We start from the raw sequence: 23,137 nt of genomic DNA, 5'->3' as shown, positions 1-23,137 counted from the left end.
ATTTTCGGTAGTGTTAAGTTTAATTGCAAAATAACTACAAATCATCTTTTTTTACACAGAGTCTGCAAAAATTGTTTTGTTATATGAAACATAAGTTACCAGTGATAGCTAATCACACTCAGGAACAAACAGTTGGCAATTCAAATGATATTTAGCTTCCACAAACTGAATAAAAAGAATACAATTTTGTGATAGCACCAGAGAACAGGCACAAAGATGTCCACAGAATTTTGTACAAGTATGGCAAATGTCACTTCATTTAATTTAATTTATTTACACTTTTTATTCTTGTTTTTCCCTCACCAAACCATCTATTTTTCCAGAATATCAAGTACATACAGATAAAAGCATAAAATAAATACATAACATAAGAAAATGGATTTTGAACAACAAACTATAGGTTAAATTTATTTCTTGGATATATTGAAAAGTTATTGCTGTAATATTTTGTGCCAAAAGTGAACTTAGAGTAAGCAGGTGCGATGTCATATTTACAACATGTCAACGTTTTTATTAAATTTTATCCTTTGATTGTAGTTAAGTAGTTAAGCGGTTAAGGCAATGGACTTGTGACCTAATGTTTGCAGGTTCGAGTCCTGGCCAGATCATTACGTTGTGTCCTTGGGCGAGACACTTTATCTCCATTGCCTCTCTTCAACTAGGTGTATAAATGGGGACTTGCGAGGTAACTTGTAAAATATAGTTGCATGTGCCAGTTTGTGGCTGCACTCTATGGAAAGTTGCCCAGGTTATTGTTGTAAAGTCATTTGAGGGTGCCTTGGCCTCAAAAAAGACTGTAAACTTCAACTTCATGCATATTTTAATATTTGTATCCTGTTTTAAAATGTCTTATGTTTTCATATTCTTACAATTGTTTTATACTGTACGTTTTAGGTTTTCATACTAATGTTTGTATATCATATCCTGTTTTAAAATGTCTTATGTTTTCATATTCTTACAATTGTTTGATAATGTACGTTTTAGGTTTTCATATTTTAATGTTTGTATCTCAGATCCTGTTTTGTACAAGCATGCAATTACCCTCGTGGTTTAATAAAGTTGATCTAATCTAATCTAATCTAATCACTCACGTGATTTCACCATTGCAAAGCCCATGATGACACAGTACAGCCAGTAGTCTCGGAACAGTTTGTGGAGACGACGTTTGGGATCCTCGATGATCGAGAGGCGTTTCAACAGCTGGAGAATGAATTGAGTGAAATGACTAAATTAATGAAACATCAGAGATTACACAGAAAACAAGACAGATGCAACTGCAAGAAATCTGGAGGCAAAATGGACTTTCAAAGTCGTCTTTTTGCACATTCAGGAACAAACGATTAACTTTCGGCAACTTGACAACTGATTTAGAACATTTGTATGAATCTAGCCTCTTTGATTTAGAGCAAGGACTAAAATTTTCCTTTCCGGATAAGTAAATCGCATCTGCATGACCCGACCATCCCTCACCATAATCTCCTTCAAAATAAGGGGAAGGATTGGAAATGGGACGAATAGGGCCTGGTTATGCACACAAGCATACTTTAAAGGATTTGCCAATTCAAATCTATCATATGATGGTACTTACCGTGGCTATAACAGGGATTAATATGCCCAGGTTACCGGCTACACTGGACGCCTTTATGGCCACGGGGGTAAAGTAAGTGGCAATTCAAATCTACCTCATGATGGTACTTACAGTGGCTAAAACAGGGATTAATATTTACTGGCTACACTGGACGCCTTTATGGCCACGGGGTAAAGTATGTGACAATTCAAATCTACCTTATGAGGGTACTTACAGTGGCTAAAACAGGGATTAATATGCCCAGGTTACCGGCTACACTGGACGCCTTTATGGCCACGGGGGTAAAGTAAGTGGCAATTCAAATCTACCTAATGAGGGTACTTACAGTGGCTAAAACAGGGATTAATATGCCCAGGTTACCGGCTACGCTGGACGCCTTTATGGCCACAGGGGCTCTGTCGCTGGCCCTCTTGCCTTCTAGGCCCAGCTGTACGAATAACTCTAATAACCTGATCAGCAATTCTCCTTGCTCCGTCTCTCCCTGGATGCAGAGGGATATGTTGGCTAAGGCGTTATTGATGGCCAAGGAACAATGTCTGTGACAGAAATTGATTCGATATTTATTTGAACGAATGAACAAAAGAATGAATATAAAAAGTCTGAAGAAGAGAAAGATTGAAATACACAGTAAAGAGGTGATGATCACCATCTCAAGAAAATCAATGAAATTGTGTTTGTCTACAAATCAGCAACATCACCGTAGCTTAAATGACGAACCAGTTTATGTGGGGTTTTCATTTCAATCAAGAAACTGGTTTCCATGGCAAAAATGCAACAATTTAAAGACCAACTATGGAGACTTTTCAATGAACATAAAATCCCACCATTTTGCATGTATGTAATCCTTAACTCACTCCAATTACATTGCTGTAATTAACTTTACCAATTTCGGACGTTAAATACGTGAAAAATGGGAAGAAAAGTCAGCTTTTTATGAAACCTATTTCAGACATTCCTGAAGCATTCCGAAGACATCAGGTGACCATGTGACGTCACTGTTTGTATACCTCACTCACAACAATACTTTTAGTGTGTAAAGTTGTATACTTGAGCTGCCAAAAACATCAACGATATTACTCCTTTTCCCCCGAAATGCCACAATTCTGTGTTGTTGGAGGTTGCAGTTATACCTCACCCAACAAAAGCATCAACTTTTTTAGATTTCCGAGTAAAAGAACCGAACTAAAACGCCGCAGACTTTGGATCAATTTTGTGAGATCCACTCGGAAAGATTTTTCAGCACCCGGAGTATCTCATGCCCATGAGTCCACATGCATGACCCTGCCTCTGTGTATGCTGCAAATGTCTCATTCTGCGAAAATTATATACTGTCGATAGCTGTGTCGGACATAGCTAATGTGAAATTGACCCTTTCAAGTCTCCTCGTAATATAAACAAGCTCCGTCCTTACATGTAAAATTACGCAATTGACAGTATATTTACTGTAAGAGATGACCGTGTATATACCGTGCCTAGGGTAGCATTGTTAGTACATGTAGTGAGTTACAACTCACAGCATGTGTAAATAGTCATGTTAGGATTTCATTGCATTTATCTATTTCATTTGTTGTATTCCAGTATTGTGAGTTCGTGATACATTGTGTTATATTGTCCGTTATGTTTATTCCGGCATCTGCATGGTCCAAGGAGTTGAATAAAAACGGTTCTATGCAGCGATCGGACATTTTATTTCGTTAGTGACTGTCTTGTGATTGTGGGATGTTACTGGTCAAGGCCTGTTTCAACTAGACCTAACTCTATGGAATTACACAGAATCACGGTAGTATTTCGCCCAGGATTGAACCAGAAACATGGATTTGGATATTCACTGCTAAATTTGGTTTATTGAAAGGATACTTTTTCTGTGTTTGTACTTTTGGATATTAAAACGAGTAAGTACTATGTTCAGCTGAAGCTTAGTCATGTATATGCTACCCTGGTCGATTCGGGTCAGCGTCTTCTCGTAGTTCGATTATGTTTAGTGTCTTTTTGGTAATTCGTTGACAGAAACGTAAGCCATTTTCCCTTCACATATCACGCATGAGGCATCTTTTAGGTCTATTCTTCTGTTCAGTTTACAGTATCTTGCGATCAAATTGTATTACGGAATCGCCAAGCTGCTTGCATGTTCTACAGTATATTGTACCGTACGGACCTATTGACGCTCCGCTAGGTAAAAGATGCTTCCATTTGAGTGGAAATTTTGCTAATAAAATAACCAATTTAACTAAATTTTCTTCTTAAAATTGTCTTAAAACTATTTGTTTACCTTCATGTGTTCTTGTTTTAAGCTAACAGCTTTGCAAACGCTCGAAATTGGAAGTCAAATACAGTACAATTGTTCGCTATCTGTGTATAAACAGTGCCTATATCAGCGTTTGATTTTCGCAGTATACAAACATTGACGTCACATGGTGACCAGAGGCTCCTTTGGGTCAATCTCTGTTTTCAGACATTCCAGAGGTTCATGTCACGTAACTACCCAAAATGTCCATTTTCGTGGTCTTTTTTGATGGGTTATAGTAGGTTTTCGAAGATTATTTTTAAACATGTTGATTATGGGTATGTTAACTCCCAAATTAATGGAAAATCCCCCCAAAAAAATTTGTCTCCATAGTTGGTCTTTAACAAACATAACCCGCTTACTTGAATTTGACCTTCTCTGTACTGTCTGGAGTGTAAGCAGCTGAGCTAGTCTCCACGCTGATCCTGATAAACATGTTCATAACTTCTTGATGAATTCCAGGCTACCGACAAAGCAAGAAAAAAGACAAAAGAATTGTAGAAGGAAAAAAATGGATGGATAATTTCCTTTCTTCAAATTTCAACTATCTATAAAACTTTTTGAAGAAATCTTCCACAAAATTAGCATATAAGGAGATTGACACAAACCTTTAAGTATTAACAAAAGAAGAATTCATTTCAAAAATTTCTAAATAATAAAGCACTCCGCATCAGTTATTATTTTATAAATATTTATCCAAACATAATTTCCACATCACTTGACTTCAAAACTAGTTCAAAAGTAAAGTTTATTCCAGCTACAATGAATCATTCAAAAACATTTTGAAAAAGGGTCTCAGTTTTGACCGTTTGGTGTTCATAATTTTGCCAATTTTTTGCTATTACTTGCATATTTAACCAGATTTGGTGAAGATCTTTCCAAAGAAAAAGGAGTCTCGTCTCACCAGGTCAGCGATGACCATGCACCCCCACATGTCCACGATCAGGACATCGATCGTTGAAGGAGGCTGGCAGAAGCATTGCAGGAATATCTGCTGGACGCTAGACATGGTCCTAGGGATGTTGTAGAGGGCCACAGCTATGTGGCCTAGGGTTATGAAATGGTTGCTCAGTTTCAGCTGAAATTCGTGGTTGTTTGAGTCCGTCATGTACAGCGTATTGGAAACCGAGGACAGGAACGCTTGCACACAGTCCGAGTCTACCACGACGCCGCTCTTCAAAGCTCTGAAAGTGACGACGAAAAACATTCCCTTTTCAAAATAAAATATTGATACTCCGTTTGTAACAGATTTGAAAATCTCTGAAGCTGGGAGTTGAATCAATTTGCCTCTTTTCACAAGTTCTGCTTTAAATATTAATACAAATTTTCTTAAATTTCACCCAATTCTTACATCCCAAGAATTTTTTTCTTACTTGCAGATCTTTGAAGCTGAGAGTTGGAACAATTTGCCTCTTTTCACAAGCTCTGTGTTTTATATATATAAATATATATATATATATATATATACGTATTTTTAAATTCTCAGCCTTCATTTGACACAAGTTCTGTTTTAAATATTAATACAAATTTTCTTAAATTCTCAGCCTTCATTTTTCCCAATTCTTACATCCCAGGATTTTTATCTTACCTGCAGATCTTTGAAGCTTAGAGTTGGATCAAGTTGCCTCTTTTCACGAGATCTGTGTTATATATATAAATATATATATATATATATATACGTATTTTTATATTCTCAGCCTTCATTTGACCCAATTCTTACATCCCTGTGACATTTTTATCTTACCTGCAGAGGTTTCTGATCGCCGCATCTCTGAGGTTCTCAAAGACGATCCCCTCCCGGTAGATTCTGGCCCTCTCCTCCCTCTGTTTGGGCTTGATCATGTCCACCGGGATGCGGATGTCTCTTCGGCCGAATCTGTTGGCGCTGGCCTTACTCTTGCTGAGTCGGGTCAGGATGAAGGAAGGGCTGAGCAAGAATTCTTTCAGAGTAGATATGGAGCTGCTGGCTAGGTTGGGAAACTTCTCCGCTAAACATCCCAGACTCTACGGAATATATGAGGGAACGAAGAAGAAGAAGATGATGACTTAACACGATGCAGAGGGTGAGATGAGATGTGATGAGATATGGTCAGACGAGATGAAGTGAGGTCTGGAAAATTTACAAGTTACCAAAAGTTTCTCTGTCAAAGAAATATATGTTTCATTTTATATTTTTTGTATATGTTTTTTTTGCATATGTTTTGTTGGATCTCTACTGCTATGCTTCTGAAATTCCTTTCTTGTTATCAGAAAAGAATCAGAGTTTGAACCCACTTCAGGTTTCCCACAACTTCCAAAAGTTTCTCTGTCAAAGAAATATATGTTTGTTTCATATTTTTGGTATATGTTTTTTGTGTATGTTTATTTTGATCCCTACTGCTTTGCTTCTGAAATTCCTTTCTTGTTATCAGAAAAAAATCAGAGTTTGAACCCACTTCAGGTTTCCCACAACTTCCAAAAGTTTCTCTGTCAAAGAAATATATGTTTGTTTCATATTTTTGGTATATGTTTTTTGTGTATGTTTATTTTGATCCCTACTGCTTTGCTTCTGAAATTCCCTTCTTGTTATCAGAAAAGAATCAGAGTTTGAACCCACTTCAGGTTTCCCACAACTTCCAAAAGTTTCTCTGTCAAAGAAATATATGTTTGTTTCATATTTTTGGTATATGTTTTTTGTGTATGTTTATTTTGATCCCTACTGCTTTGCTTCTGAAATTCCTTTCTTGTTATCAGAAAAGAATCAGAGTTTGAACCTACTTCAGGTTTCTTTCTCAACTTACATCCAAACCTGCCATTAATAATGGCACGTCTGCCACCATCTGACGACCGCTGGCATTTGAAGTCAATTTTTCCGAGATCCTCGGCATCAAATTCTCTGCATCTGTGAGGTGAGGAATGTGGCACCAAAGTTATTATTGTACTCACAGAATTTACATTGAAGCCTATGTCCTTGCACATTTGACAAACATGATTTGTAGCCAGATTCAAAAGCATCTTTTGTTTTAATTATGAGAAAAAAATGAGATAATGCAAGCACAAACAGCAAAATAAGTTAGACTTTCTCCCCCCCCACCCGCCCCACCCCCTCCCCCTTTCTTTATTTATTGGTCATGCTTGCGTTTTCTTTACCTGTTTCTTCGTTAACGATTAGGACCATAGCCTGGACGCAGATCGCGTCGGTACAGACCGCCAGCTCGAAGGAATCGAAGCCGCAGGAGCCCTTCACTGCCGTCTCGATTTTCCGTTCTGGAAGCTCGTACTGGTTCACGAGATACGTGTCTCTGATGAAGTCTCGGACTTCCGCTATCCATACGTCCGGAAGGTCTGTCGAGAAAAAGAAGAACAGAGAGACACAGTGAAACGATCGGACACAGATTAGTCCCTCTGACAAGTTATTGTCGGCTTTCAATAAGGCACTGTGGTCATCAAACGGAATATTCACTATTTCATTTACAGTTCTCTTAGAAATACACCGAGTGAACCCATGAATATACGAGCATGACTATATACATATTTATATCATTAAATATATTAATCAGGCCATGGAAACAGCACTAGTGTCAAACTTTCTGCATATAAATATTTGTAACAAACTATTTGCTAACAGTGCACGAACTAGCTAGAAAACATATACTTCGTCTGACCATCTCCCCCACTCAGAATCTCACCCCCCCCCCCTTTGCCCCCTCCGACAGTGTCAATAAGTTCAATTATTCCTGTAGTAATATTCCAAATACCAGGGCTTAATCTGCCAAAATAAAATATCTCTGTATGAAGCAGGCAGTAAACCAAGGGTACAAGTTTTGATCATATGTGAACATTTTGAAGGTGGTAATAAAGACGGATTCAATCTATTTCGCCAGACAAATCGGATTATGCACTCTCACTACTTATCCAACAACCGGACAAATAAGGATGTTACGTTACCCTTGATGGGAAACGTATTGCGCCCCCCCACCCTTACTTATGACTGCATAATGAGAGCTGAAAATTATGCACTCTGATTGGCTATTCGCTGTGGAGCTGAAAAAAAATTATCGATCAATATTTATTTGTCCCACTGATGGGCCAAATAGCCACAACTATACACAAGACCTTTTAATGCCTCACTTTAAGAGTGTTTGGAAGAAGGGAAAAAAATTCTTTACAAACCTGCTTGTACTTCGATCAAGTGCTTCAGATATGAAATCAAACAGAATGAGACAATTTCACGGAATGACTTGTAAGGGAAGTCCCTGTGGCCGGGTTGACTTGAAATCTTGAAGGCCATGTTGTCCAAGTTTAGCATAACCTTCTCTTCTAGCAAGGACTTTGCCTGCAATGAAAAAAGGAAAACAGTTACATACACACAAATAAATAAATAAAAATTAAAGAAAGGACACTTCACCAGAACCCCAACTCTCCCTTGAGAACGGTCAAATTATGGAAATACTGGAAGTTACCTGCTACAAGAGTCAAACAAGGCATGAACAATATCAAACAAGGACATAGCTCAACAGTCTGGTGATTGTCAATCTTGTACTTCAAGAAGTGAAAAATCAAAGGCTGCCCAAGGATAGCAAAGCCTAGTCAGATTTCCCCCATATACATTTGTCGGTACTGGCGGTTGTTATGTCTTTGATTATATCACCAAGCACCAATGATAACCGTATGTATGAGCTTGTATTCTCCTTTCACTGTAAATAGAAATACTGCCCTCCTTATGTATGTAAACAAAGGCAACCATCTTGAGATCGACACCTAACCTGTATTATAGTTACCGAATAAACCTTGTTACGAATCCACCCAATTCTTTGTGCGATATCCGGATATTGTTTGCGAAAGTGGACAACCGAGCACAACTTTTTACAAAAATTGTGTAAGTTTACTATTTTACAATGACAACTAAAAAACAATAAAAAACAACAGCTTGTGTTTCTTATTTAGCATTACTTTTAACAAGAGAGAGAGGTACATATGGGAAAAAAGAAACAGCTTACTCACAACTGATAAAACGCTCTGCAGTTGATGCAATGACAACTCAATCTTTAAACCTCCTTCCTCGGTATCTTTCTTCTTGCAAGGAGTTTGCACTTTCTGCCATTCATAAATGGTCCCCACAACTAGGAATATGCGATCTGATTCCCCACGAACGGACGGTAAATTCAGTTCCGCATTCTCGACGTCGTCCAGGCGGTGGTCCTTGACGCAGGACTGAGCGATACTGGTGGGGTCGCTCAGAGCATTGATGTGGGGTACCATAGAGGGGTAAATGATGGGTCTGAACGAGTGGTAGGTCAATTTGCCCCCACCGACTACTCGGTCGCCAACCTTTGTGGTTTGGGTTCCGGATGGGAAGAAGGAACAGAATAACGGCACGCTGCTACAAGAGTCGTACGCCAGGCACATCGCTCTAACCATACCTACAAACGCCGGAACCACGTGTTGGTATGTGTCGGCTGTAAGGAAACCAAAAATAAGACTCATTAAATGGTAAATATTAAAGTAACAATTCTCCCAAATAATACTGCTACAAAATACAACAAACACTGATTTTATCATTGTAGGCTTCAGACTTTAAAAATTATAGCTTTAATGTACACAAAGGCATCAAATCCTGAAAGAGGATCCAAACAGGAAATCCTAAATCCTCGAGCAACCATACTCTCAATATTTAGGTATTATGTATATAACATGATAGCTTTATTATGCGGGAATCAAGGTTTCAATTCAGCCTTAGGAAGTTGCACGAGGAAAATTGCACCTAACATGATGGCATCAAAACAAGGATATTTTCTTCTGTATTTCAATTGTAATGTGATGAACTTTACATTATATACCAACGAAGTGCTAAATTCAAGGAGGTTCTTGTACGGCATTATAGGGTGTTAACTGTAGTGTCAACTGTCAATGATATTTATAATGTTGGTTTTCTTTGGAAATACAAATAAATTTCATGTAGTCTGAAAGTTATTGATATATGCTGTTTATGGTAGATCTTACAAAATCTAGCAGAAAAAAACAATGCCATGCCATTAAAAATAGATCATCCAACCTTAAATATACAGCTGTAATTTCCTTATGTTTGTAGTCAGTAACAAAATAATAAAGCATATATTCACAGTAAAACAAAGGCTAGAAATTCTGACACTGCTATAAATCGAGAGGCCTAACAGTCACTTTGTTTTAAGGGTTGACCCAAGTTGTTACACAATAACTATGCTAACTATGAACTCAAGTCTATGAATAACTATGAATTGAGTCATCAACTCAAATTCCCTTGTTACTTTAAAGGGAGGAAAATGTTACATACTTGTTTGAGTCACTCGACTTTTAATTTAGTGACGAGAGTCATGACTTGTTACAACACTGTTAGCAGTGTAAATATTGGTAGCAAAATAGTCTTGTGGTTCTGGAGAGCGGGACCTTGGGTCAACACACTTAACATGCTACAAAAAACCGTGAGCCCTGACTTCAGACAGTGTACCACCCACCCGCATTTTTACCCCTTCTTTTTTCCTTTTTAATTACCTTGAGATGCATCACCTGGCTGCTGACAGGTCATGGCTAATGACTGGAGAACTTCTAGCTGAGTCTGAATAATCTACAATAATTGAATAAATATAAGAAAACAATTCTTAAAAAAAAACATATATATTACATGACTTTACAGGTGTAACTCTTAAGTTGAAGCTTTCTCAGATGGCCATGTGAGTATTACAAGGAAATTTTGCACTCACATATGAAAAATAGTATAAAAGTCACTAAGGAATGTCATTTCTGCAAATCTGTGATGTCATATTGCCCCTTGGATCAGAAACCTTTTTACATTTTTCTGTGTTTCTTTTTGTATTCCCATGGTAGAATGTTAACATTGTTGGCATTGAAATGTATGCGATCGTTATGTCAAGCCAAGTGTTCACTCTTGTGTTTGGAATAACATTGATCCCGAGATATCTCCCAAACAGAATGAGATTCTTCTTAAGCAATAAGCAGGTTTGCAAAGTTATTTATTATCTCTATCGAATCCATCGATGATGATGGTTAGGTTTGTGGCTCCTATGAAACCTGACTGTAGCCTGGCAGGGGCACAAGGGGGCCATGCCCTACCCCCCATTATATTTAAGAGCATGAGTATTGTGCACCTGCTAAAATTGATGGTACACTTCCAACTCAGACATGCTGGCTTCAGGCCTGTTGTCAATTCTGTACTAGCCACTATCACAACCCATCCACCAATGTCTGTTAATTTTACACTTCTTTTAAAGTCTTTCCCAAAATGTCTCTTTTTTTTTTTCTTGTTTCTTTTTTTTTTCTTTTTTTTTTTTTTTTAACATACCTGGGTATAATACTCCTCATCTCTGACAGCTATATCAGACAAAATGGCTGTCAGACAGAAACTCATATTCTCACTCATTGGTAAACCTGAGAATATAAAACACATGCATGACACAGATAATAACTGGCTGAAATAGACAATTTTGTTTATTGATAATAAAAAAAGAGGGGGGGGGGGGACTATGCAACTAAATATTCTAGATAAGTATAAATACTGTAAGAAATACTGGTTTACAATTTTGACAAGTTTTACGGTGCTTCTTTAAACAAATTTGAAATGGAAAAACTGCAACTTAAGTACTGCTTTGGGAGGTCTGGCTGCTACAATAATCCATTTTCGATTGCAATAACAGAAATATTGTTTGATCACCATAGAGCAATATAAACTATGTGATCAAATAGAGCAACAAGAATTTCGGTCTGAATCAGAAGAAAACTTTGAAGTAGCCTACTGTCATATTTTTGATGCCATTACATTTAGGAGGAGACAGACAACACAGTTTGACTCCTCACAACACACTTACATTCTACTGTCCTATAACTGGGATCTTCGACCCAACAAGCTGTAGGTAGGCCTTTCAACAAATTCACCAAATATGGTATAAGTTTCTCTTTGAACTGTGAAGGGAAAAAAATTGGAATGTTTGATTATATAACTGCTTGTATCATAAGATTTTAGGTAAATACTCATCCCGATATCTCCTTAACAACCAAAACTTTACAGAAATGCTGTAGTATATCAATACTATGATCTACTGTTTATGTAGAGTGGAATATAAAGCAGGTTGGGGTTTGGTTGCCCCCACTTCTCAAGGCCAAAAAAGTCCCCCCTTTCATCTTGCAAGTGGAAAGAGTTGGCAGAGTATTTGCATTTCAAAGCATCTTCCCATTTTACAAGATGACATCACCCTAATAATTATAAATATCTTGAACTCCATGGTGTGTTAGGGTCCTAGGCAATCCCCTTGACCCAACACCTTTTGTGTGATTCTTTGATGCCTCTTGCATAATACTATATCCTGGTTGTAGTGACTCGCCAGGTCTCATGTTCTACTACTACTACTACTTCTATTACTACTATCAGAAACTGTGGATAGACAGAAATGATTCATTTCCATAAATGAACATATTAAGCTAGTGGGTGTTCAAACCTTGATCATGTAATATTATATCACAAGACCATCAAGGCACTTAAACCATATTATCTCTCAAATTTTTACTATCAATCAGAAGGCTTATTTATGGAATAAATTCAAACAGTTTGAAAGTAGAACAAGCTACTTAAAATTGAATAATTTTGGCTTAAGGTCAGATGGACTGAAATAACCAAAAATGAAGAAATTTAGTAGTTTTTGTAATGAAACGTTGTTTCATTGGTCACACTATTATGCTACTTATAAATGGAACAAATCTCAAGTTTATCAATACAGATAGGTTCTAGATGCGATCAAAATGGGTGTCAGTAATTCTCATTCCTTCTGATATTACCATCAGATCCGATTCTAAGAGAAATATCCCCAAAGCAATGACAGCATCGCTTCTTCTTGTGTCCACAATGAAACTCCCTGGTTGCATGAGGGGTGACTGGGGGCACATCAGCAACAGCTGGTCCACCTGTAAACAGACACAAATGATCACGTTTGGGAAAAAGTAATTTTAATATCAAGTAAATAACATAGTAATACTATAACACAAATGGGATATGAAGTCCAGCGCTATAGGCATAAGAATAGCTTTTGTATACAGATGTGGGTGCATCTTTGGTCAGACTTAGACACTCATTTGGGAAAAAAACAGCCAACAACCTTACAACTAAAGCCACAGGCTAACGCAAACACTGTTATACTGATAGTGCTATGGGAAAAAGCAGTCCTGATAAAGTAGATCCCACAATGCTACAGGATATATGGTGGTAACTTAACATATGCCCCAAAAGAGGCTGTGGCTTAAATAGTTGCACTGGTAGACACTGCAGTTGCTGTGTTTGAAAGTCAAATTGTGACACCTTTTTCAAATTTTTATCAACACAGCCTCCATGAAAATGGCTCAAGTTTACGCAGCGAAATAACCTGTTACTAACATCAATCTTGTATTCTGTGGTAAGGGTGGTTTTTTTTTTTGCTGGTGGAATCTGATCAAGAATTGGTGAAATCATGTAGCCAAACGTTTGGCCATAACTCCGTCCTAAGTAAGTTTAAAGGCTATAACAGTTAACATTAACCTAAGTTACACCGCAAAGCAAATCGACCATCGTTGACTTGACCTTCAAAAGAACAATTATTCTCATAATATCAAATAGGATAGACTAGGTCAAAATCTTACCCTAGATCTAGAATAGTAAGGCTAGGCCTAACTTAGGATAGGCCTAATTTAGACACACGCCTATATGTGGGTGGTTCATATAGTTCAGCTGAAACAAACACAAACCTTCTCCCATGGTGTGTTGTTGATCTTGGCGAGTGACCTTGCAAGAAAGATCAAAGAGTTGCCAAACACTGATGATCCTGGCTTCACCATTTTGATGAGACCTACAACAAAGGCCGATAGCCTAAATTTGTTGACAATTTAATAACATAACAACAGCTGACAAAAACGGAACAGCACTACATAAGCAGCTAAACGTTTGGTGTTCAATGTTCTGCTGCCAGGCCAGATCGATCTTGTAGTAATTGTGTCATAAGGTACCACAATAGCCCCACCAATCAAAAATATAACAAACAAAATGGCTGCCCCCTGCAGGTTACTAGCAAGGTCAATGGTATTTAGCGCGTTACGGCATGGCTGCCGGATGAAACCACTGACTTCACCTAGAGTGCCAGTTTCGTATACGTGTAAGTAGCCTGTAATTATCTGGTTTCAACAGTAATGGGAAGTTTGGAAATGTGTTATGTTATTCATGATTGCAAGTGGTATGGGCCTATCGGTACTAGCCTAGGCTTAAATAAGTTAGTCTACGTTAGGCTTTGTACATGTATATGTACAATAGGCCTAAGTCATATATGCTTATTTTATAACAAAGTTCTAGGCCTAGTCTATGTTAGACCTGAATGCTAGTCTAGTCGGTAGACCTTATACTAAAGCTTGACCAAGGTTACAGATTTAATCTACCATGATGCAATTGTTTGTGTTGCTTTTTGTATTAATGTAGTTACAGTTACACTTTACAGAAGCCTGATGATATATAACTTTAATTCCATCTTTCATTAGGTGTTAAACATCACTCAAAATGGTTCCGTCCGATGCTTTTTGAACTGAACAGACAAATCAGATCAATCTTGTTCAAGTACGGACCAGAGCCTTTGATGCCAAGATCACACAAGGAGAACTGGTGAGTGGGTTCTTCTTCTTCTTCTTAGCAGGCAACTACTGCACTTGTGCCAAAGGGGCCTTGTGTCTGAAAGCTTGTTTTACACATTGTTGAGGATATTTAAATTTCAAACCATCAACAAGTGTGCTTGTTTTCTGTTTTGGTTTTCAAAGGTAATGCCATTACAAATTTTGAAGCAATTACTGGATTGAATACTCTTGTGACTGAATTTAAAAAATTTTTGAACAATTTCATCCACAGGGATTACGAAAGTGAACTGTTTGCATTTGGTAAAAGAATCGGTGAAGATCTAGAGGACAGCATTTTGCGACAGGCCTTGAGGCGACCAATCATCATAATTGATAGTGCTGGAAAAGGGGGTGGAGCTACTCTCCCTCAGCCTGATAATGCAATTCTCTCAGAGTCAGGTGAGATTTAGCTGCTTACTAAAGTTGTTCCATGTACCTACTTATATAGTTGATATGTTGACCACTATGTCGATTGTCCACTATGGTCTTTTGCATTTCATACAATTATAATCATAAATGATGTTATCATTTGGTAACTTACTTTTGGCCACATGAGCTAGTGTCATGTAGATAATACTCTCATGGTGTTTGGGACTCCTGCCCCCATCCCCCCTCCCCCCCCCTCTACTGCCTCCTTCCTCAGTATAAGGATGCATAACTGGCACCACAATGGTCAATTTATAGTGTTTTTTATTAAATTTTGAGGTACAGGATACATAGACATACAGTAGTTTGTTGAAAGTTGATCAATAATTCTAGCTAATGTAAGTAATCAAGAAAACAAACCATTATATCCATTAGATCTTGTAAAGTTATCAGACTTTCCAAAAGTTGCAAAGAGTTGATCTGAGACATGATCCAAGAAAATAGAAGTGAAATGCTGATTTCAAAGAGTAATTGATATATGTCATTCTGGTAAACTTAAAGGGCCTGATACTCTCACAGCAGCAGGATTTTCTGCTGAGGTAAAATGCTCTTTCATAAGATTTATTTAATGATGATAATGTTCTGTAGTCCCAGAACAGATATTTAGTTATTGAAAAGACAACTATTGGTATTCAAAATTCCAATATGTTTCTTATTTATTTGTTTTCTTGCAGGTTCATTGTTTGTATCTAGTTACATTCCAGCCTACCTTACACACATTTATCCAAAACTTCCGACAGATGGAATAAGGTACAGTATGCCAAAACTGTAACAAAGTTAAACATTAATATGATAATATTGTAATATTTTATAGAAAGTACAAAGCATTGATCTGACTTGCATCTCTCATTGTTTGTGCCATTGCTGCAAAAAGAAACAATTTTGAATGACATTCACTTTTAGTTGGATAAGAACAATTGCACAACAATTTGACACATATATGGAAGATACAAGTTTCATTGTTGTTCACTGATGATGAATTAGAGCTTCTCTACAATTGAAGTTACTGATTTGTTTTGACAAAAGGATATCATATTTTACCAAGATAAAATAACAACCCATCACCCAGTTCCATTATTATTATTATTGTTTATTATGATCGTTATTGTTATGATCCAAGGACATTATTAACATTTCAGATTTAAAAAAGAAAAAAGTTAGTTGTTGTCTGAAGTTCATCTATGACATCATGGATTATTTTCACAATGCTTGCATCAGGAGTAAAACTAAAAAAAAATTGTTATTAGTCAACAATAGAACAAGCGATGAAGCTGCAATTTGGAGCAAGGTGCTTTGTTTCACAAACTCTATTTTATATGTTTTTTGTAAGTCTCGTATTTTGTTTTCCTTGTAAGCTAATATATTAATGAGTAATACTGGAAACAAATTTGATCCGCATAGCTTTGATGACAGCAATACTCGTAAATTACAAGTCAAGTTTTTGCGAAAAACCTATGACAGTCCTTTGAGAAGTTGTAAATAATAGTCAGCATCTCTTGGAACATCTTATCCCTCCCCCACACCTCCCCCACCCTATCCCTCCCTCACACCTTCCCCCATCCAAACTAACTGGTTCGACATGATGACACATCCAAAAAATTTAATCTGTACATTGTGAAAACATCGGCTGGCAGTATATGCTGTGAATGTACTGGTATCTGGAGAACATAATTTTTTGAACATTTTTCTTCACAATTTAAAGAAAAAGAACTTGTGACTGGCAGGGATTTAAATTCCAATCAATTAAATTTTTGTTTTCATTGCCTTGAAGTTGATGTGTTATCATTTATGAACTTGTCATATTTCCACAGAGCAATATCAGATTACCTGTCGAGAACGGAGCTTCTGAGTCATATAGCGAAACATCTGGGCATCGGGGACGTCATCCAGTGTGAGGTGAGGTTAAGGTTTTATTCCGTTATTATACAATTATGTTATTATTTATGGCAAATGATTTAATGCTCATGGAAGAAAGACATTATTCTACCCTTGCAGTTGAAGGCCCCATCTCAATATCCCTTCCCTAACTCCAGAAATGTCTGTTTGCATGTGAACTACTTTTTTCTTTACCAGATAAGCCTTTCCTTCATCCAAGAAGTGATTCGTAGTCAGTGAATCTGTTATGTCACTTGGTTAGATGCTATCCAATAGCTACATTTGTTTTTTCCTATTGTCATGTTGTCACTGATTTATCATTGAAATGTCAAACATATATCTGGGAGGTACAATAGGCTTAGTTGTCGATGTTCTATTCTTCTTACAATTTCATCAGTATATAATATCTTTGTAGGAATAATGTTTTATTTCGTAGATAAATGTGTTTGTTTCAATCTTAGGATCAATATTGGTCAATAACGAACTTTAAACATCCCTGGCGCGACACCCTGTCTGTTCTACCCACTGCTTTTGTAAAGAACACAGCAATTTAATTAATAATTCAGGAAGGGCTATGAATGATTATTGTCTTGCCTAACATGGTGTAACTCACTTGTAATTTAGCCTAACAATTTGATGGCAATCACAAGTGCAGACCAAAGTTATATGTTTATATTAGGCTGTAAGCCTATGTGAATTCAGATATGAAAGTGTTATTGCACTATGCAACAGATTAAAAATATCTTTTTGTCTTCCCTTGTATTTATATATGATCTTATCTGTATATTTTAATACACTTCCACTTTCATGCCACTTAAAAGAAACCATTTTGTCTTCATTTTTCCAGGATTTTCCTGTACCAGCTGAAGATTTGAAGATCACATTTCTCGCAATCATCGGAGCAATATTTGAACAACATGTGAGGATAGCTCTCTTTTTCGTCTTTACAGTTTCTTTGAGTCGGGAGTTCATTTTTTGTATTTTCTTTGTTTTCATCAATTAGTGTATTGTTTATGCATACTCACTGCAACCGCTAAAGCCAAAAAAAACTATGCAAATTTGGAGTCTCTCAAAAGAAGTCTCTCCGAAACAACGTATATCAGCAACCATTCTGTAAGTAATTTAAAATATAGTAATGGGGTTTGGGGGGTGGGATGCTTGTAGGGGGAGCAGTTCAAAATGACTTGGAAGCTGAAGAGGAATCAATCATCTCTGCTTGGACAAGTTCTACCAACTCCTCTCTCTCCTTGCACCCATCTCTCTCTTCTTTCACTCCTCTCTCTTCCTAGGTTGCATTTATACTAATTTTGTTTTGGTATTCTTCAATGTGGTTCGAAATGTGAAGCCTCTAGACAAAGCTCACTTTTTTGTAATTCTTTCAGTATTCCCTTTAAAACTGTTTGTTTATTACATTTGTGTGGATGTTGTGAAAGAAAACAGAAATGCGATATTAAAAAAGGAAGAAGAAAAAGCAATAAATGCAGTTTGCAGTAAGCCTAATCTTTTCTGATTTCTTCAGGGTGCCGAGAGAGCCGGTGCGTTCGTCCGGGATTTTGTGATCAGCCATCTGATAGGAGAGGAACTGTACGATATCTGGGGTCCAGAAGACCCCATGGGCCTCTTGGTTAGACTTCTGGAAGAAGATGGCAGGTCACCACCAGAGTCAAGGTTCATGTTTTAATATATTTATAGAGCAGAAGACTTAAAATGAGGTTCATACAGTTCTCAAAACGTTATTCTTGCTATGTAGCCATGGGTTCTCACAAACTGTGTAGTAAATATTTATCATGTTGTGGTGATAAGCTGTTAGTGTATGCTACCATGGCAACAAAGTACAATAGTTTTATATGATAGTACGTTTGGAGTAGCAAAAGTCCTAAACTGCTTCAAAAAATATATATGTACTCTGAACTAGTCCCTGGACGTTGGACAAAGTTATAAGTATGTAGAAAAATTAAGAGCCAGAACCCATGCTGAATCTGTGACACCTGAGATTGCTAAACTCATTTGTATTATTTTCTGTGATAGCTTTTATTATTTCTGAAGTGACAACAAAAGTTAACTTGTTAAGGAAATTGGAAGTGCAAAGAAGAAAAAAGAATTTCATAAACCCGTCCGAAAATTTGATGATAGATATCGTTTGCATCTCACAATTATTTACAGGTTACTTCGAGAGGCCAGCAAGAACACCTACACCCCTCTGTTCATGGTTGGAGTTTACTCGAATAAAGAACTTTTAGGATGGGGTGAGTTTCTCTGTGATCTATGAAATTTAGAAATTACACAATGTACAATGAAGAAGAAATCCCATTAATTATAGAGTTGGAACGATTCCCTCAATCTTTAAGATTTAACAAGTCATCACCCAGCTTTTACAGACACGAGTCAGCCGATTAAGTTTCTCAACTTTGCGTAAGGAGGAGTCTATGACCGATTAAATGGTGTCTTTGTTTCATTTTGGATTTTTATCGACATTGCTGACGAAGATCGGCCAAACGTTTTTGATTGCATTACAATTTATTCTACTTGAACAGCAATATTTCGGTTGTGTGAGTGCGTAGTCAGGGATGAAGTACATATATACATACACATGTTAATTTGGTGTATACTGCCACCATGCTTTCACCAAAATGAGATGCAAGTTTTATTTCAATGGAGAAAAAATTGTAACTGGGAGTTTTGACCTTTTGACCTTGATACAGTTTTCACTATTTTTTATATTCTCCACAGGGCCAGGAGAAAGTATCGAAGTTGCCGAAACGGAAGCGGCTGCGGTCGCTCTCAAAAATCTTTTAGGAATACCAGAGAATAGACCCCCTCTACCGCTGGATTCAGTAAAACATAGTCACATTAACAAGACCGTCTGTAAGACACTTGATGACAAGCTAGACCAGAGAAGACTAGTTGCCAGTTGAACGTACAGGATATGAACAGGAAACGGATAGATCCAGTTGAGCCTACAGGATACGAACAGGAAACAGATAAACAGGAACAAGGGACGAGATGATAAATGGACATAGTCCACCATATTCGAAAAGATCTCCTTTTTTCGTCTGAAAGCAAATATGTTACAATTCACTGGATGTGTAGCTGGCATATCATAAAGTCTGCATAGATTGGATTTGTTGTTGTTGAACAAAGGGGTCGGAATATGGGTGAACGGAAGGGTGGGGGGGTGAGAGGGGGTGGGGACAGGTTGGAGAGTATGGATAAAAGATGTTCTAAAGCTCATCTTTTACCTTGTCTGTGAGGAGAGCGATGGGACACTTCACCATTTATTATCGTCAGTGGAAAAACAGGAGCAATCTTTAAAGCCTCAATATGCATTCAGTTGTAAACACTAACATACTGTACCTATTCCTTACTCCTACACTTTCCATTGTGTACTATTGTGTAGTTAATAAACACACAAAAATCCAGTTTAATATTATTTCATATCACGTTTGATTATTTACAAATGCCACATCTTTGTTATCGTCTGAATTTCTATTTCATTTGTTCTCTGCAATAGGCCAACATTTTGGACAGAAGAAAATTTGAGCGTTCATTATTATGTGATTATTTTCTACATTTTTAATCGTAAAACCAAAAAGATGATTTGGACCGAGAGGGTAAAACCGATGAGCAGTGTGTGGTTTCTCAACAGGGCAAGCTTTATGATGAGGATTGAAAATACATTTGATATGCAAACATGAAATAAGACAGAAAACTCACAAAATGTGTTTTAATTTATGTTTTAATTATTATTCACACATAGAATTCATATATAATAGTTCACTGTTATCAAATTGCACACATTTAGTATATTTTGCTTTGGTATTCATCAGTTGTATTTTGGAAAACACTGCAAGTTGAGATATCCCACAGTAAAGAAGGCATCACCTCCACCCAAACCACCCCCCCCCCATCCTTTCTCACAATCCCAACCAATCACCCAACCCCATCCTCCCTCCACATTACACCCCTCCACCAATGAGCAAATGGACTTTTTTGAAGTTTCGAATCCTGTGTCAACAGCAGCAGCATGCAAATGTTTTATTCAGTATAAGAAATCCCATTGTGTGGTATACACTCAGGACTGATGATGATGTAGTCTATGGGGGCTGAGGTTAAGTAGGTGACGATGGTAATACGATGGGCCGGGGGGGGGGGGAAATATGTTTTAAAGAGTAATGAATTCTTATTCTTCATAATATACTAAAGGAAAAATGAAGCTTCACGGGGGGGGGGGTCGTGTGGCAAATATGTCCCCGGGACCCCACCTTTCTGATGACACCTGGATATATTTGAATTAATTATCAAAGTAATATTACGTATTTTGATATTAGCGATTGATCCTACAAAACATGCGAAAATTTCAGGAGAGTCAATAGCAAATGTTTTGTGATTCACTTTGTAACAAATTGCGTTTCTTTCCTAGCAAAGAAAATATATCTTAATTGCTGATTTGTATACATGTTTTTTGGCGTTGCATTCTCAATGACGAATTAGTTATATGCACCAATTTTTAACGTTGTCAACTCAGAAAATTACGGTCATTCGTAAACTCCGTAACCTAGCTCTCTCGTTTGACTGTATCTGAAAGGGCATTTTCATTATTCATTATAAATTTGTCCATATAATATTTATTCCGATTGGTTAATGAGAACATTCGGGAAAATGCCAAAAGTTTGATCACACTTTGTTTTTAGACTTGTGTATAGGCTGTAGAAATTACTCTAGAAGGTGATTTTTATAAATCACAAATACTCTGAAAGCCAGGATATTCCGGGGGCTTCGCCTCCTGGACCCCAAAATTAGTAACTGGCAGTGCCCCGCCTCCCCCCCCCCCGAAGAAATCGCTGTTCCCCGCAGATTAGAAAGTCTGGCGACGCCACTGTGCCGAGGGCGCCCGAGATGAAGTACCGAAGTCACCGATATCCACTAAGTCGCGAAAGTTGCTATTTTCATCCAATTCGCCAAATTCTCCTCTGGTGTCAAGGCCAAAGCACCGACGGTTGCATCACTGAACCCCTAGCAGTTAATGCTTCAGCCCGAATGGTCAGTCGGCCCTTTGCAAGAGCATCCGGGGTTTTTTGTTTTCAGCAAGGTAAAGTTTTAGTTACCGCGATAGTCTTCACAAGATTGGCTACTTATACCTGCAGTTCGCGTTATCGTGTTTGATCCTCTTTGCTACAGTCATTTAAATGTATCTCACATAGGGACAGTAGACGAATCCTGATGAGAAAATAAACTGAGTTATATCTGATCGGATCATAAAGATAGGGTATACCACCACCCCCCCCCCCCCCTTCTCCATGTTTCATCCTCAGCCAAAACTACAAAAGTATTGTTATTTGTACAACTTCAAGCTAAGACATAATTCAGTCATTATAGACCTAGAATTAATGCACCAATTGATTTATAAACAAATTCTGGGGGGGGGGGACTATCAGACCCCACTGACCCCAGAGATACACCCCTTCCTTCATAATTGATAACCTTTAACTATTCTGTCATATGCATATTGCGATTGCGGCCACGTATGCTTCTGCAGTCTATTATCGGAGATGTATACACATACATACCTCAAAGGTCTCCTGTAATTTTTTTTAATTCGTCAGTTTTCTTTTCAAGTTCTTCTTGAACTGCTTCGAAACGTGAGTAGAGTCTGTTGTAATCTTTAGACACCTTACTCTGATCATGCGCACCGAAAAAGAAAGAGAAACGTTATCATGAAACTGTCTGCCTAATTTTATTCTAATTTTAAATTTGAAAGTTGCTAACGCCAATCAGGAGCACAACCCAAAGCCGGGAAATCAAAGTTGCTACTACGGTGATTTAGGGGAGGGGGTGGTCTGAGGGGTGGACTTGGTACTCCGCGGACCTTAAACTTCAGCACCCCCAACCCCTTCTTCCTCTCCTCGTACTACCAGCTTCCGCCTCAAGGCTAGAAAGCAGACTGTAAATGAATTCAAACGCACATGTGTGAAAAGCCGGTCTTACATGTGGTTGATATATCCCTGCGAATGTAACAAAATTGTTTTGACAACAAAAGTCCAGCATGAAATGAAATCTATTTACTGACTTTGTTTTACAAAAGTCACCCAAGATAGATCATTCCTGGGCACGAACACCAAACGACTTAACTGATCAACTCTTAACCCCCAGTCCCATTGACTGTGTGATCAAATGTGTATCACGAGTCCAACTGGAGAGGAAACATAAACTGCACATGATCTTAGCCAAATAGCCGAGAATTGATAACTCATTAGCAATCACCGAGTAAACAAAACCTAAAAGGTTTCTTAAGATGTGAAACTTTGATCGTT

General features: G+C 37.6%; 3 protein-coding genes across 3 annotated transcripts in view; 1 reads left to right on the top strand and 2 right to left on the bottom strand.

The window, feature by feature from the left end:
• Nucleotides 1-13,844, bottom strand: part of LOC139980495 (phosphatidylinositol 4-kinase alpha-like) — a 40,324-nt gene extending 26,480 nt beyond the window's left edge. Inside the window, exons 1-14 of the mRNA XM_071992148.1 lie at nucleotides 13,617-13,844; nucleotides 12,678-12,803; nucleotides 11,714-11,807; nucleotides 11,191-11,276; nucleotides 10,383-10,455; nucleotides 8,856-9,310; nucleotides 8,025-8,187; nucleotides 7,002-7,196; nucleotides 6,653-6,753; nucleotides 5,617-5,876; nucleotides 4,777-5,056; nucleotides 4,235-4,335; nucleotides 1,914-2,124; nucleotides 1,092-1,200 (exon numbers count right to left, since the gene is read on the bottom strand). Coding sequence (XP_071848249.1) covers nucleotides 1,092-1,200; nucleotides 1,914-2,124; nucleotides 4,235-4,335; nucleotides 4,777-5,056; nucleotides 5,617-5,876; nucleotides 6,653-6,753; nucleotides 7,002-7,196; nucleotides 8,025-8,187; nucleotides 8,856-9,310; nucleotides 10,383-10,455; nucleotides 11,191-11,276; nucleotides 11,714-11,807; nucleotides 12,678-12,803; nucleotides 13,617-13,706 — 2,344 coding nt within the window. The 5' untranslated portion in view covers nucleotides 13,707-13,844. The remainder of the gene's footprint in view (nucleotides 1-1,091; nucleotides 1,201-1,913; nucleotides 2,125-4,234; nucleotides 4,336-4,776; nucleotides 5,057-5,616; nucleotides 5,877-6,652; nucleotides 6,754-7,001; nucleotides 7,197-8,024; nucleotides 8,188-8,855; nucleotides 9,311-10,382; nucleotides 10,456-11,190; nucleotides 11,277-11,713; nucleotides 11,808-12,677; nucleotides 12,804-13,616) is intronic.
• A 21-nt stretch (nucleotides 13,845-13,865) lies between these two features.
• LOC139980497 (large ribosomal subunit protein mL44-like) lies at nucleotides 13,866-19,885 on the top strand. Its single transcript, XM_071992150.1, has 9 exons — nucleotides 13,866-14,020; nucleotides 14,397-14,517; nucleotides 14,758-14,924; nucleotides 15,626-15,701; nucleotides 16,763-16,847; nucleotides 17,674-17,745; nucleotides 18,346-18,494; nucleotides 18,990-19,072; nucleotides 19,557-19,885. Exons 1-9 carry the CDS (start codon nucleotides 13,912-13,914, stop codon nucleotides 19,739-19,741), a joined length of 1,047 nt encoding a protein of 348 aa, XP_071848251.1. The 5' UTR covers nucleotides 13,866-13,911; the 3' UTR covers nucleotides 19,742-19,885.
• Nucleotides 19,886-20,029: 144 nt separating this feature from the next.
• Nucleotides 20,030-23,137, bottom strand: part of LOC139980496 (cyclic nucleotide-gated channel alpha-3-like) — an 18,163-nt gene continuing 15,055 nt past the window's right edge. Inside the window, exons 11-12 of the mRNA XM_071992149.1 lie at nucleotides 22,394-22,502; nucleotides 20,030-22,043 (exon numbers count right to left, since the gene is read on the bottom strand). Of these exons, the coding sequence (XP_071848250.1) occupies nucleotides 22,395-22,502 (108 nt within the window). The 3' untranslated portion in view covers nucleotides 20,030-22,043; nucleotide 22,394. The remainder of the gene's footprint in view (nucleotides 22,044-22,393; nucleotides 22,503-23,137) is intronic.

This window comes from Apostichopus japonicus, chromosome 15, assembly GCF_037975245.1.
Source record: "Apostichopus japonicus isolate 1M-3 chromosome 15, ASM3797524v1, whole genome shotgun sequence".
NCBI classification, from domain to species: domain Eukaryota; kingdom Metazoa; phylum Echinodermata; class Holothuroidea; order Aspidochirotida; family Stichopodidae; genus Apostichopus; species Apostichopus japonicus.
This window is presented reverse-complemented; position numbering and strand designations above follow the sequence as displayed.